This window comes from Nipponia nippon, unplaced genomic scaffold (assembly GCF_047370975.1).
Source record: "Nipponia nippon isolate SJK-2023a ecotype South Korea unplaced genomic scaffold, ASM4737097v1 scaffold_3, whole genome shotgun sequence".
Lineage (NCBI taxonomy): Eukaryota > Metazoa > Chordata > Aves > Pelecaniformes > Threskiornithidae > Nipponia > Nipponia nippon.
The window spans coordinates 90,610,255-90,624,056 of record NW_028262347.1 but is presented as its reverse complement, the minus strand read 5'-3'; the positions used below and the strand labels follow the sequence as shown (position 1 = coordinate 90,624,056).

The following is a 13,802-nucleotide window of genomic DNA, read 5'->3' as shown; positions in this document are numbered from 1 at the left end:
TTAATTCGGAGCTATCTACATGGTATTTTTTTTTCCCACAAACACTGCTTTTTGGGAAGAGTGGGGGATTCGGAAGCAAGTTAGAAATTGTATTTAAACATGGTTCAGCTTTTTTTTTTTTTTTTGCTGCGCAGAGCTGACTTGTCTGTATTTGTTCAAAACTTGACAAGCCGTTACAGGGGTGAGCTCATCAGAAGCAAAGTATCTATCTCTAAAATAACTACAAGCCCAATACTTGTCAAATAACACACGACCCAAACACGTTGATAAAACCTTTTGTGCATTTGTGACATGTAAGATATGTAAGAAACTGTTGTTTGACAACACTTAACATGCCTGGTGTGTAATGAAAAAAGGTATTTATTCTTCTGAGCCAGTGTGATCTCCCAAACTAACTGCTTTGTCCTCGATGCCTCCCTTCAAATGTCAAATGTGATCTTGGGTATTGAAAGTCTGTCACCTGTTTTGCTAGTACTGTGTTATCTATGTAATAAATGTCTTGCTGTGGGAGAGAGGAGAATGGAGTTTATTTCACTAGCAGAGCGTGTTCTTGTGTCAAAGTGACTGGAAATGACAGCGGAGAGGGTAATTGGCATAGGACGCTTTCCAAGTACTGGAATATTTTTGGCTAGGAAGGGGAGGGAAGACGAGATCTCGGCACCAGTGATCTTACAGGGCTCTGTTTTGACTCTGTGCTTTTAAAAAACTAGTGGGTTCTTGGTCTGTTGCTGAAAAAGCTCGTGTGTTTCACAGAACTAGGATGGCAACCGTCAGGACAAGAGTTAACCCAGTTGCAGGAAAAAACATCTTAGAGAGTAAGGTAGAGGGTGTCTACGCTTAACGGAAGCGTGTTTTTTTCTAGCAGCGTAGCGGATACCTGTAAAACAGAGTCAGCTCTGTACCCTTCCCTCGCTCGGGTGTACTTTGCGTTCTGTTTTATGGGAAGGCAGGCTAACACCTGTTGAAGCCTTACCTTTTGAGAGCAGGTTGGGAGTTACGCTTCGAGCTTGTTTTGCGTAGCCGAGCAAACAGCAAAAAGCTTGCCGAAGGAGATTCCACTGCACTGGGCAGTGAATCCCTTCAGGCTGTCCTGTCCCTTCCACAGCGGCACGCCACCCTGCAACCAGCAGCATTCAGCACCGCACCTTTCAAGTCACTTCAGTAGCGTTTGAATTGCAGAGGGATTGGTCTTGAGAAGAAAACCTATGAAAAAAGGTTGCTCGGTCGGTGAGGAAGTTTTAGATTTGATCGCCGTACGCAAGGACATCTTGTAGCCTTTGCTGCGGAGAGTACAAGGCGCTGAAGCGCGTGTTCGCCTGCCGAGAGCGGCCGGTGCAGGCCGGCGCGCGATGGGGGCCGGGCAGCGGCCGGGCTTCCCCTTTGCTGTCGGAGAAGCAGGCGCGCGCGCAGGTAAGTGAACCACCTGTGCAAGAAGGTAGGCGCAGCTCCTACGACCTCTGCGTGGGGAGGAGGAGGAGGAGGAGCAGGAGCATATTTTTCTCTGTTTACTTGCTAACGGCCCCAGTTCGTTAGGTCAGAAGTCGTTCCCCAAGAAGAACACAAACGAGGCTGCTCTGATACTGTGTGAACAGTTGCAGTTTCTTTTGATGAATGGAGTAGGTACCCCGCAGCTCTTCCTACGGTGGCTGTGAGGATGATAGAGAATCACCGTCTGTCCAAGAACAGGGCTTTACAGAAAGACAAGGATACAGGATTAATAATAGCGCGGCCCAAAAAACTGCTAAAAGCGGGCCAGGTACGTAGTTTGATGCTAAGGGAAATAAAACCACGCTGAACATGCAGTATTCACCACTTCCTTCAGGGCAGAAGTTTTACTTGGAGTAAGTAAAAGCAATCCGAATAATTTACCCACTACTGCAGCGACATTTTCCCATGCAAACAGGGCAGCACAGAGGAGAGGAAAAGATTGCAGTTAAGTAACAGAAATTTAATTTATTGCATGTTATGGAAATGCACTATATTCTTCTTTTAGAAGATTGCCCATTTTAAAATTAATTTTGTTTAGTTGCATACTTTTTGAAAAGTTTCTTATTAAAGCAGTACAGATTAGCATCGTCTGTATCCTAGATCAAACCCTGCTGCCTCCATACCTGCCCCACATAAAAGCCACTGGAAAAAATTCTCGGAATGCTTTCAGGAGGCACGCGAGCAGCACTTGGTTTGTTATTTCATTAGCAGGGCAGCTCCCCGCTCCCCAATGTATGCAAAGATTTTCTAAGCAACTTGAGCAAGTCATAATAAAATACTCAAAACACTCTGAATTACAAATTTAAATAAAGTGACATTATTCCCATAGTTAAGTTGCAGATCAATTACATTTATTTTTTTCCAAAAGCTATTTACAGATGTACAAGTATTTGTTTTGTATTTTACAAAAAGTTACATCAGGTAATTTTAAAAACATTTTTCTTTACAAAAGCTACATAAAGCAACTACATTCAGGTGTTAAAAAGAACAGCTGTATTAGCTTTTAGAATATTAACTAAATATCTATCCTCAGAAGACAAAGCTAAGCTAAACAAAGTGCAAGAACAATTAAAAGACCTGTTGCAAAGCCTCCCTTTTCCTGTTAGTAAGAATACTCCAAGCCCATGGCTGAAGGAACTACCGGGCCGGTAATTCTGCTGACGGCTGGTCAGTGCTGACCAGAGCGTGGGGATTCCACGGCTGGACCCCATCGCAGGAGCGGCTAAGGGAAGAGGGCAGATGGGCTCTAGTGCAGTGACGTGGAAGTGAGGACAATTTATCCAAGGATGTATTTGTATTTGCCTACGGGAAGAATAAGAACTTACACTGCAGCAGAAGTTACCATCAGTGTGAAGAGTGGTCAGACCTAGACGTACTCGAAAGCGCTCTGGGAAAAAAAATGAAGTTTAGGAACAAACTCTGAAAGTTTGAGAAAGATGATGACAAAAGAAGGAAGAACCTTCCTGTCCAACACAGAAAGGACACGGTCCCCAGTATTTAATCCGATCCTAGCCTCTTTTAGCGGCAGATTCACTCTGCTTCTAGAGCTATGCAGTGCCTGCACGTACAAGCTTGAAAGCGTGACTTAGATTAAAGTCACGCAAAGATATTTGTTCAAGGTTACAGACAACATCAGGCAAAGATTTTGTGACGGACATCTCTCTTTTAATGGAAACACGGATGTGTCCAATTAATAGTTAATTTAAAAAAATAATTCAGCAAAATGCACCTTTCATCAAGTGCCTAGAGGCACTGTTTATTACCTGTCTGACAAAATCTCCCCTTACACCTGTGACTACAAAGAACACAGCTGTCAGTGCAATATTCTTGGATGTATCAAATCTTGATAACTGAAGGGAAGTGAACAAATAGGGTACTTGGCAATAACTTATCGGACCACTGCATTAATTGCATTACTTTTTTAAAATACCATTTCAAACCAGCTACCGCACAGTTTTGCTTCACAACAGCATATCACAGGCACATCCTGTAGCAGAATTAGGTTGGACTTGTTGCAGACTAGCCTGTAAAAGCAGGTAAGTGCATCACCTTTTTCGAGACCATCATAACAACTAAGATACTCATCAAATACATGTTAACGCCGAGTCTCCTCTCTAAACTGCCCTGCTTCCTCCAAAAGAGTTTCTGAGCCGTTTGTTAGACTAACGTTGCCATCTGTAGTTTTAACATGAGCATCTTCTACGTTTGGGTCCCATTTTCTCTATTTGTTTCAAGAGGAAGCAGACAAGTAACTCCTCCACGGTACCTTGAAAACGCAACTCTAAACTGCTTACCTGAAATTCTGGAAATACTGCTGTACGTTCTTTAGTTGGTTGGTTTTGTTGTGTTTTTTGTTTTTTTTAACAGGATTAGCTAAATGCCAAAAGGTAATAAATATCTTGTAAAATAATCTTATGGCACGTTAGAAGAGCACCTCTGTATAAGTATTGCGTGGCAGGAATCACAGACCCGAACAGGCTTTGGTGAAGAAGGCAGAGGCAGTTCATTGTCAGAACAGGCATTACAGAAGATCTCACCGCAGTTTCTACAATGATGCTAAATAATGGGGAGAAGATTAAAAATTAAAATTTACAATGGAAATATAGTTGGTAATTGGATACCAATAAACAATATGTGCAGAGCAATCTGAAATGTGACTCCTTCTACTTCTTTGGTCTGAGCATGGAATCAGTTTTCAAAAGATCATCTAAATCCCAATCTATGATGCAATCCTAGACAGACCACAGACAGATAGATAGATGGTCTGTCTAGGACCGTATATATAAATACTTTTTTATATATATGTATATATATGCTTTGCAGATTTCATTCAATCCCTGGATTTAAGACCATACTCTGCTATATAAAAATATAAGCAATGATATTCAAGACAGTGGATGATTCTGTCAGGTAGCTGACTGAGCTTTAACATTAAAAGGTAAAATAAAAAAATTCCTGCACACGTTAATAAAGCATGGAAATCAACATCACATTTTACTTTAAAATGACAATAAACTCATAATTTCTTAGTCTACTGTATAAAAAAATGCCATAAAAAGACTTCCACACGTGTCAAATTTTAACAGTGCCAGAGCTGACAAGCGTTTGAGATGATGATTGCACAAAGTAGGCTGAATATTTTTTAATATGTTCCTTTGTGGCACTTCACCAAAAGGCAGTGTTTCTTTTCAAATTAGGGCCCAGCTGCATTGTACATATCAAAGAACTAGAAAGCCATCTCAAAAATAACTACGCGTTCATCTGAGCATTGACATTTCATGCCGCATCTCTAAGATAATTAATGTTTTTCTCATAGTACATGTAAACAAGTTGGAAGAAATTTCGTTAAAAGTTTTACCTTCCTTTTGGAAAGAGAAAATTCCTTTTCACATAACTTGCAATGTGTAGCCTCTTTGTCCTTCAACCAAACCTGGCCCTGGAGAAAAAAAATATCGTAACTGTATGTATCTGATGAAGTTAAACTTTGGGTTCCAGGGGACAAGACAAATCAATAGCAGCACATTTAACTGCCTGAATTGCTTAATGGCCTGAGATCGGTATAATGTCACAAAGACACTCTAAAGCAGTACAAGACTGCTCCAAAACCCTGCAAAACCTCATGAGACAAGACAGAGCAGGAATAGGTGCAAACAGAACGTGCTCGAGGTGGTACAGCTGGTCAATGGCTGAGCTGGGAAAAGCAGAAAGGTATCCAAGTCTCAGAGCTGAAGCCTATTTCCCCGCCCATCACACAGGAACAGTCCCCAAGATGCACGGAAGCAAAAAAACCAAGACAGTGTCAAGAACTGTTAATTTCCTTCCGCCTAAACCAATTAATAAAAACAGGAATCTGCTCAACAAAACCATTTCAGACACCTTTACTTGGACTGAAATAATACGCAAGGTGACATATCACATGATCGAACATGTGCAGACAAAATCTCTGCTCTCAAGTGCTCCCTGCACTTTGATCAAATATTTATTCAAATATCTAATTGATCAAATATCTGATCAAATATTTATTGATCACTAAGAAGCAGTGCATAATTTAAGCTCATATTCTGTCCCAGATACACTTTCTACAATATAGAAGGGTGTACCATTGCAAGAAAAGTGTCAAACTGAACAGCTGTGCATCAAACAAGAAAAATCAAGAAGAACTGAGTATCTTTTCCCCCGTGAGGTTTCAGGGAGTCTGTGGTTCTCTCCCACTGGAGAAAGTCATACAATGGGTCTCTTCTGAATAGCTGCTGGTGGAGAGAAGTCTTCTCGTGCTTACAAAATATTTCAAAGGGAACAGTAAAAAAAAAAAGTTTCTCTTTCCTCCAAATACTACTAACCTGCAATGCTTTGTTCGCTTCTTTTATATCTTCTATTTTCAGCTTTGATCTAAAGAATAAGATAATGCTATTTCAAACTTCTATATTGTCAGTTATGGTCTAACAACTTTAAAAGTTGTAGGTACTTAAAAAATTATAAGCAAAGTACTCTGAACTTTTAGTTAGTAGTTTGTATTACAGCAGCATCCAGGAGATGCAATCAATATCACACCCTGCTGTACTAAGCACCACACAAAGACAAGCTCTCTCCGAAGAGCTCGGAATCCTTTGAATGCCTGTGAATTTGCTTGGGGTTATGTGGATAAGAGAAATTTGTACCAGCATAGCTCTGTGCAAATACCTAAAGCTAGCACGCAGCACTGGTACAAAACCAGAATTTAAACTTCTGGATTTGTACAAGACCGCATGATGTCATTATGGAGAAACCATAATGACTCAGAACTGACTGAGTCCCCACAGCCATCCAGTGCCAACCCACTCAGAACTGACTGAGTCACAGTAAGTGATTCTATACACTAAATTATTCTATAGGGCATGAAAGTCCACACTAGGCACAGCAAAACTACTTGAAGACAGAGATCATTAAATGAAACTTTAACAACACCTAACAAGCTGTGCTCAGAGCTTATTGCTCACTACAGTCTGAAGGGGTTTAGATAAGGTAATGCCTTACATCCTTTACAGACTTAGAAACAACGGCCTACGATTGTCATACGGAGAATCTTCATCTCTTCAACAAAAGGAATCCATGAGCTTGCATCCTCACAAAAAGATAAGCACTGTCCTGCTGGAGCCAGAGCTGTTATCTTCTGCTTGGGTTCTTCTTTGGGAATGCCGCACCACGCAAACTAGCCAACTGTTTCCAATGCAAAACAACTCCTAATGCCCCCAGGCCCTTTTAAACTAGGATTTTCTGTTCAGAGCGCGATAATGACCCATGAGTTCACAGGTAGCCCACCAGCCAAAAATAAAAATAAACAGACCTGACCTAACTAGACGTATTTCTTTTTGATAACTGGCTAGGTAATATTGTCATATACAGTCTAATTCACATAGAACCATACAATCTCCTGAGTTGGAAGGGACCCACAAGGATCCTCGAGTCCAACTCCTGTCCCTGCATAGGACAACCCCAAAATTCACACTATATGTCTGCGGGTGTTGTCCAAGTGCTTCTTAAATATTGTCAGGCTTGGCGCCGTGACTACCTCCCGGGGGAGCCTGTTCCAGTGCTCCACCACCCACATGACCACCATCCTATAATTTTTCTTCATTCAAGTTTATATGACAAAAATAATCATTATCATGAATAACAAAATTACTCGCTCAGCTTAGATGCCAGTTCTTCGAGAGCAGCTTCTTGGTCTTGACATATCGTTTTCAGTTGCTTGTTCTTTTCCTGAAGTTTAAGGAACTCCTTAAAACAAAAACAAAACAAACAAACAAAAAAACCCCTGAATTATTCCCAAAATTGTATTTGCCTACTGCCTAGAAAATCGCTACTACCCAAAGCTGATCTTACTGAGAAAGCCAAGTGAATGAATGATTCTCAAATCCAACTTGAACAACAACAACTCAGGATTGAACACTCTTAGACCCCAAGAGATGAAGCATTTTTGCTTCTGCAGTCCTCTCCAGGAAGAAAATAAAAAACGATTGACTGCAGAGATCAACAACACTATATAGCCATGTATACCAAGTCAGAGAGAAGCTGAAGCACTTTCTGGTCTACGATGAGAAGACACAGTCTTCATAGCAACTGAGAAGGGAAAACAAGGATTTCATTTTTCCTTATTCAAAGCACTGAGTTCTGATCTGAGGACTAAATGTGGAGTAAAAAACCCATTTTTTTTCTTAATCTATTTGTGAGAATACATTAATCTAATCTTTATCTACTTGCAGAAAGTCTTAAAAATACCATGTCTAAGTCCATAATTAACTTTGCAGTCAATTTCTAAATTACTCGTCAAGTTTTACTGCAGAATTTACTTTTTTAAGGTTAATTATTTCTTGGGTCTCTGTTCTCAGATGAGATACAGTTTCCTTTTCCTTTTGAAGATCATCCTCTAAGGTTTGCCGCCACTCTTTTTCTATCTTCAAATCTGTTTCCAGCTGAAGCCTAGAATATGCAAAACAAACAAAAAAAACAATCACTGTGCACAATAGTATGATTTTTAAAAAATAAAAATTAGTTTATTTCTGGGTGCAATATACTATTATCATAATAAAAAATGATCAACTTACATGTTTTCTAAAACAGAAATAATGTATCAATATTATAATATTTTAGACATCGGTGTAACAAAACAAAACAGTCACTTAGAAAACGCTTTTAAAAAGAAATGTATTTAAAGGACCAAGAATATGGCATCATTTTGAAGAGCTGACCTTTGTAATAAATGAGCAAGAGAAGATTAACCACAAAATTCTAAAGTATTTTTAAAACATGCATAAGGGAAAGCCCCCTTAACCTTACACAGCTTGTTTCTAAAATAAAACCAACCAACCACATTGCCATTGGTGATGCAGACAATGATTGCATGTATCTCTGGTGCTCATAAAAATTATTTAATATTACACCCTTAGATATGAATCTTCTATTTTAGACTAAGGCTTATGGCATTTTGAACAGAATTGAAAATAAAGGAGGAAGGACTTTAAATTACTATTCTTATTGAGCTTCCTACATCGCTGAGGTTCAACATAAAGAAGGATGTAAATTCTATTAGTTTAACTGGAGTCCAGTTAGCGGAATTAGGGCTACTCTGATTGAGGATCCACTCTAGCTGGAATTTCACTATCAGTTTCATGGAAGAGTTGGTATTTAGAATGTTATGGAGAAACCAAAGGACAACCTTCTACATCTAAATTGTGCCAACACAATAAAAGAGGAAAAAATCTGAGAGTAGTCATGCAAGGTTTTTTGATGGAAAACCTGTATCCACATTAATTTTCCTGTTTTAAAACCAAAACCATTTTTAAAGGAAAGACTTACATTTTGGGACACTACCTCAGCATCTGGCTGGAAAAGATCAGAAGTGAACATGACCTTGAGGTTTCAGAATTGCAGAATTCTAAGGCTGGGGTCTGAACTGTTCTTTTGCCAAAATCTGCAAAGATGACTGTGGTAGTAAAGTGAACATTTGTCATGACAGTTAAACAAGTTTATTAACATTCAGAGTTGTAAGAGAGGCAGAGTGGGCTAATAACTGGATTGGAAATGACTAATTTTTATGCCCCAATCCTTGTGCCACAGATTTGCACTGCCTTAAATAATTTACTTGTTTTCTTTCCAAACAGGGGAAACACCTGCTCTTACAGGGAGCTTTTTACATTACGTATTTATTTAAATCAGTACTGAAGGATTTAACAGGAGAAAGGGCAGAGGGCTGGCTTTTATATTGCTTTTTAATATTATGTTTCCAGTGGATTTTTATTTTTTATTTCCTGCACAGTGGTAAATTAAACAACTTCTACCTTATCCATAAGCCTGATCAATTAAACTATTCTTATGCCATTTCTGTTTAAGTTTATACTACTACATGCTTGTGGGTTTTGTTAAAAGTGTGTATTACTACTACTACATCACTACGTATTTTCCCCCCACTTACGATAATTTCCTCATGAATTAAGCTGGCACTTTAGACAAAAAATAATACTCTTCTTCCCCCTCCTTTCAAGCTGCACACCATTTTAGAGGCACCCAAAGGTAGCTTGACTTTCTTGGAATGGCGTATTTTCTTCCACCTTGTCAGTACCTAACATGAAGATCTTTAGTATTTACATTCTGTTCAAAACCATTTATCAACAACTGGCCTGTATTAAGACACAGGACATATTGCAATGTAGAATGTTTACTACTGTATATTTTTCCAAACAGGAAAGATACTTACAGCTGTTTCTCCTTCTGGGAGAATTCTTTCTGCAGACTTTCAGATTTGTTCACATATTCCTGTTTAAGCTTCTCGTCCTCGGCCTCAGCCTCCATTTGAGCCTTCTCTGCTTGCTGCAATCTGGTGTAATTCAAATCAACTTTGGGTAAAACTGAAGCTAGAACTAGGGTGTAGAGGGTGAAGAAGACAAATAAAAGAAAAATGGGGAAATAGAAACATTTCTAAATAAAAACAAAGTTTGGGGGAAACTCACAAACTCAAATGAGAAATCCATACAATGCCTAGAGAACTAGCTCCTGTTTTTTCATACAGTAAGAGAGTAATCACTGTAAGTAATCACTGTTTTATTTTATGTTCATGAATAACAGATGCGAAAGCATAATGATACATATTTTAGAATTGAAGCATATACGTTAATGCTTTTTTTTTTCCTTCAGCATATGTTCCTGTGTTATTTTTGGAAGCTTTTTTTTTTTTTAAGTAAATCCTGTAGAAGTACTTGGCTTGTACTAATCACCCATTAAGACAGGGCAGAGCATGTGTTGTGCAAAAGCAGCTCAAAACAATTCAGGCATAAGGCTGAATACAGAGCACTGCAATCAGACAGCAAAAAAACTTAACTAGCCTAATACAGCAAGACACACCCTGACAGGTCCCACTACATTTACAGAACTACCTCAACTACATCATATTATGAAATTAATTTAAATAATCTGTATTAAAAATAATGCATTCTTACAGTGGTTAAAATAGCTCCATACTATAGACAAAATAAATTAAACCAATTAATCAAGAAGTGAGGGATTGTTTTTTTTAATTTAACCTTTCCTTTCTGAATTCCAGGGGTTTGTTTCTGCTTCACTCCCCTTGGAATCCATTAGTTCACTGTGGTTCCTCTCTGCTTGGTCACCTCTTCAGTCCAAAAAAAGATGGATGTCATGTAACAAAAGTAAAGGTACTAAAATGGAATTTGTGCTATATCACAGCTACACCTGTCTTGATGAAAAGGCAGGAGAGTAAAAGCGCCTGTAAAATACCACTGAATGTCCCCACCTGCTGCGTCTTGTTTAACAAAACTGTTTCAAGGGCCTCTCAGGTAAGTGGTGGGAGAAATCTGTGATACTCTCTGTGCTTGATTTCTCACTTCCCAGCAGCTAGCTGAATGCAGAGTAAGTCACAACTAATGTCAGCTAAAAAGAAATTAAGTCAGTAATATGACTACATTTGTGCTTCTACTGATGAAGTTGCACCAGCAGGAGTTTCCAAAAGCTGCCAGTAAACAAGTGAAAAAAGATTGGAATTAAACTGCCTTATAAAATGTGTACTATCTCATTCAACTATACCAGTTGCTTTAAGAATGTTCCCAGTCACATTTGCTATAGTAGCGCACAGAGAGCCAAAACACATATGGAAAGGAGAACACTGGGAAAAAGCAGGGTCAGTTCACTAAGCAAAAGAAGCTGAATAAAGCTACAAAAGACAGTAACACCAAAAGCAAGTTAAAACCCTCCCTAAATCACAAATTAAGCTGCAGTGTAGTTTCCACAACCAAGGTAGAAAGGGACCTTGCTACCCAAGAAACATGCTAGCCAACCCAGGCTACAGCACCATCCTCTAGACTAGCACCAAGGCTAACTGCACCACTGTAATTCAGACAAATGCTGAGCTGGACCGAGTTCGCAGCAGGATTTGCAATTCAGGTGATACTGAGGCACATACTTGTTTGCATAGATGACCGTGAGATGGTTAACGCTCCCATTTCTGCTATGGTCTACTTGTTGTTTTAGTCAGTGTTTCTGGTTTGGGTTTTCTTTGAGGATGGGAGATATTTATTTTTCTTTCTTAGCAGACAACCCATGTTAAAGGCTCTTTCTAATTCCAAACCAAGGAGTAAGGTAATATATAATCATGGAGTAGAAACCCTTTCTGTATTATTGCGTCCTGCCTCCACTTTTGCAAACACATTCCCTTCTGCTGAAAGACCCTAAGATTCTTTTCCCAGTAAACTTCCCCTCCATGCTTCAGAGCAAACAGTGGGAAGTGCATCAAGGGCAGTCAGCAGCTAAAACTCTCTTATTTCTGCAGTGCAGGCAAGCAGCAACTCAAAGCAGAAACAGGAGTTGTAAAGACTGCCTAATGATAGGTGGAGGGAGGGAAAAGGAGTTGGGCAAAACCGAAGGTTGTGATTACAGCGTAGACAAAGCCACAGACAGGCAAGATCCTTAGCTGACAAACGAGTTAGACAAGTTCAGGATCTGGGCCCTGAATGTAAATCTTACTTATTACTACAACTTCCACTGTAGCTATCATGGTGCAGCTGTTCTAGGCAGGAGTCACAGCTACAGAATTTGCTAGAGCATGCTGCCTTCCCTGTCTGAAGCCCCATCCAGGTCCAGGCTCCAAACACATTTTAACTTCATGAAAATATTTTACCCCACATCACATCAGCAAAATGGAATTGTGCTTTAGCTGTTTTATCTCGAAGCCCTGCAATTCTTCCACTGTACATACTGAACATGTATGTTGACACCACTCTCTTTTTTTAAATATATTGTTCTGATATAGCACTCAACCCCCCTTCCCCCAAACTCCTGTCACGCTGTTTAAGAGAACAGTGCTAGTTACAACCAAAAAACCCAACGGAGAGCATGCTTTTGGGATAAATACAGCGTAAAAGTGAAAGAAATAAGCAGGGGAGAAAGGAAATACTAGTCAGAAGGGCTACTTTTGAAATCCGTTAGTACCGTAAAGAACAAGAAAAATCACTAATTAGAAACAAATGTCATAAAAATGTACAGTCAAAGTAAAGATAGCTAACTTTTTAAAATAAACTTTGTTTGACAATTAAGAAGCAATTAAATAGCATTAGAAAACTAGCTTACGTTTGCTTAATAATAGTGCAATAATTTACTTTTTTTCTTTTTTTTTTTTTCCTTTTTTTTTTTTTTAGAGGGGTAAAGTGAGATCGGAGATGATGTTCTTTCAGAAAACAAAATAGAACCCAGCTACGATCAGTTACAGTGCAGGATTTCTAATACCACTTTATATTTAAAATTGTAATTTTAAAATTCTTAAGGTGTATTTTATCAGTAATTATTTAAACACAACAGATCTGGAGGAGCTTTCAGAATGATATATCTTTCACAAGTTTATACTGCTGCTGAGCTTCATTACTGGCACATTTGACGAATGACATTGCAATAGTCCTAGTTTGAGTTAACAGATCTTTGTCACTTCATGAATGCAGTAGACAAAAATCAAAGACAGATGAAGGCAGCAAAATAGTAAAAACAAAAATTGGGATAAAGGATAAAAAGAAAAAGAAAAAAGAGGAAAAAAGGATGTCAATAAAAGAATATTCATGTCACTATATTTTTTAATACATAACCATGTTTTTCATAATCAGATTTAAATGAAAAAAAAATACATGTCAAACACCAACATGATGGGGCTTATGGGTATGTTATATTTTACAATTAAAAAGATCAATGTTGCATATAGGCCACTAAATTAAAACATATGAATCACATTTTAATATTATGTAATACATGCAGTCTAACCATAACGTAAATTCATGTACTGGAATTTTAGTCTTTCACTTTTCAACCTTTCAGTGTAAAAACTCATTACGTCATTGAAAATAATGGTACTTCCAAAGCAACAGACAACAATTTTAAGAGCTTCAGCAAATACAGCAGTGATCCATGAAGGCATTAAATGTTTATATTAAGCACATGCTTAAGTATAAGCAAGATCAATGCTTTGGTTTCTATTGCATTTCATTCAGGTGGGAAAAAAAAAGAAGATATAATAATGAATCAGAATTTTGAAACAGCTGAAAGAACAACTTTTGATATCAGCACAAAAACCTAGGACTGGAAGAAAGATGGTGGAGGAAGAAAAATGAAAGATTAAGTTTTTATTTAAAACAAGTGTATTTGTTAAAAAGAAAAAAAAATCAAACAGTAAAGCACTAGTTAAAATTTCAGAAAGGTTCTTTTTAAATTTTCTAGTTGAAAGTTACATTTCAGTGACAACTGTGTAGGAATGCAGTAAAATGTAAGGGGATGGAGAAATGAAT

The 13,802-nt window shown here is 38.4% G+C and overlaps 1 protein-coding gene across 3 annotated transcripts in view; it reads right to left on the bottom strand.

Moving 5' to 3' along the window:
* Positions 1 to 2,317: 2,317 nt before the first annotated feature.
* RUFY2 (RUN and FYVE domain containing 2) overlaps positions 2,318 to 13,802 on the bottom strand; it is a 28,679-nt gene continuing 17,194 nt past the window's right edge. For 2 of the 3 annotated variants that reach the window (XM_087768230.1, XM_087768231.1), the window contains exons 13-18: positions 9,722 to 9,841; positions 7,818 to 7,947; positions 7,151 to 7,245; positions 5,829 to 5,877; positions 4,847 to 4,924; positions 2,318 to 4,044 (exon numbers count right to left, since the gene is read on the bottom strand). In XM_087768230.1, the coding sequence (XP_087624356.1) occupies positions 3,901 to 4,044; positions 4,847 to 4,924; positions 5,829 to 5,877; positions 7,151 to 7,245; positions 7,818 to 7,947; positions 9,722 to 9,841 (616 nt within the window). In that variant the 3' untranslated portion in view covers positions 2,318 to 3,900. Of the gene's footprint in view, positions 4,045 to 4,846; positions 4,925 to 5,828; positions 5,878 to 7,150; positions 7,246 to 7,817; positions 7,948 to 9,721; positions 9,842 to 10,048; positions 12,955 to 13,802 lie in introns of those variants that run through there. The other variant, XM_087768232.1, reaches the window with a different exon arrangement.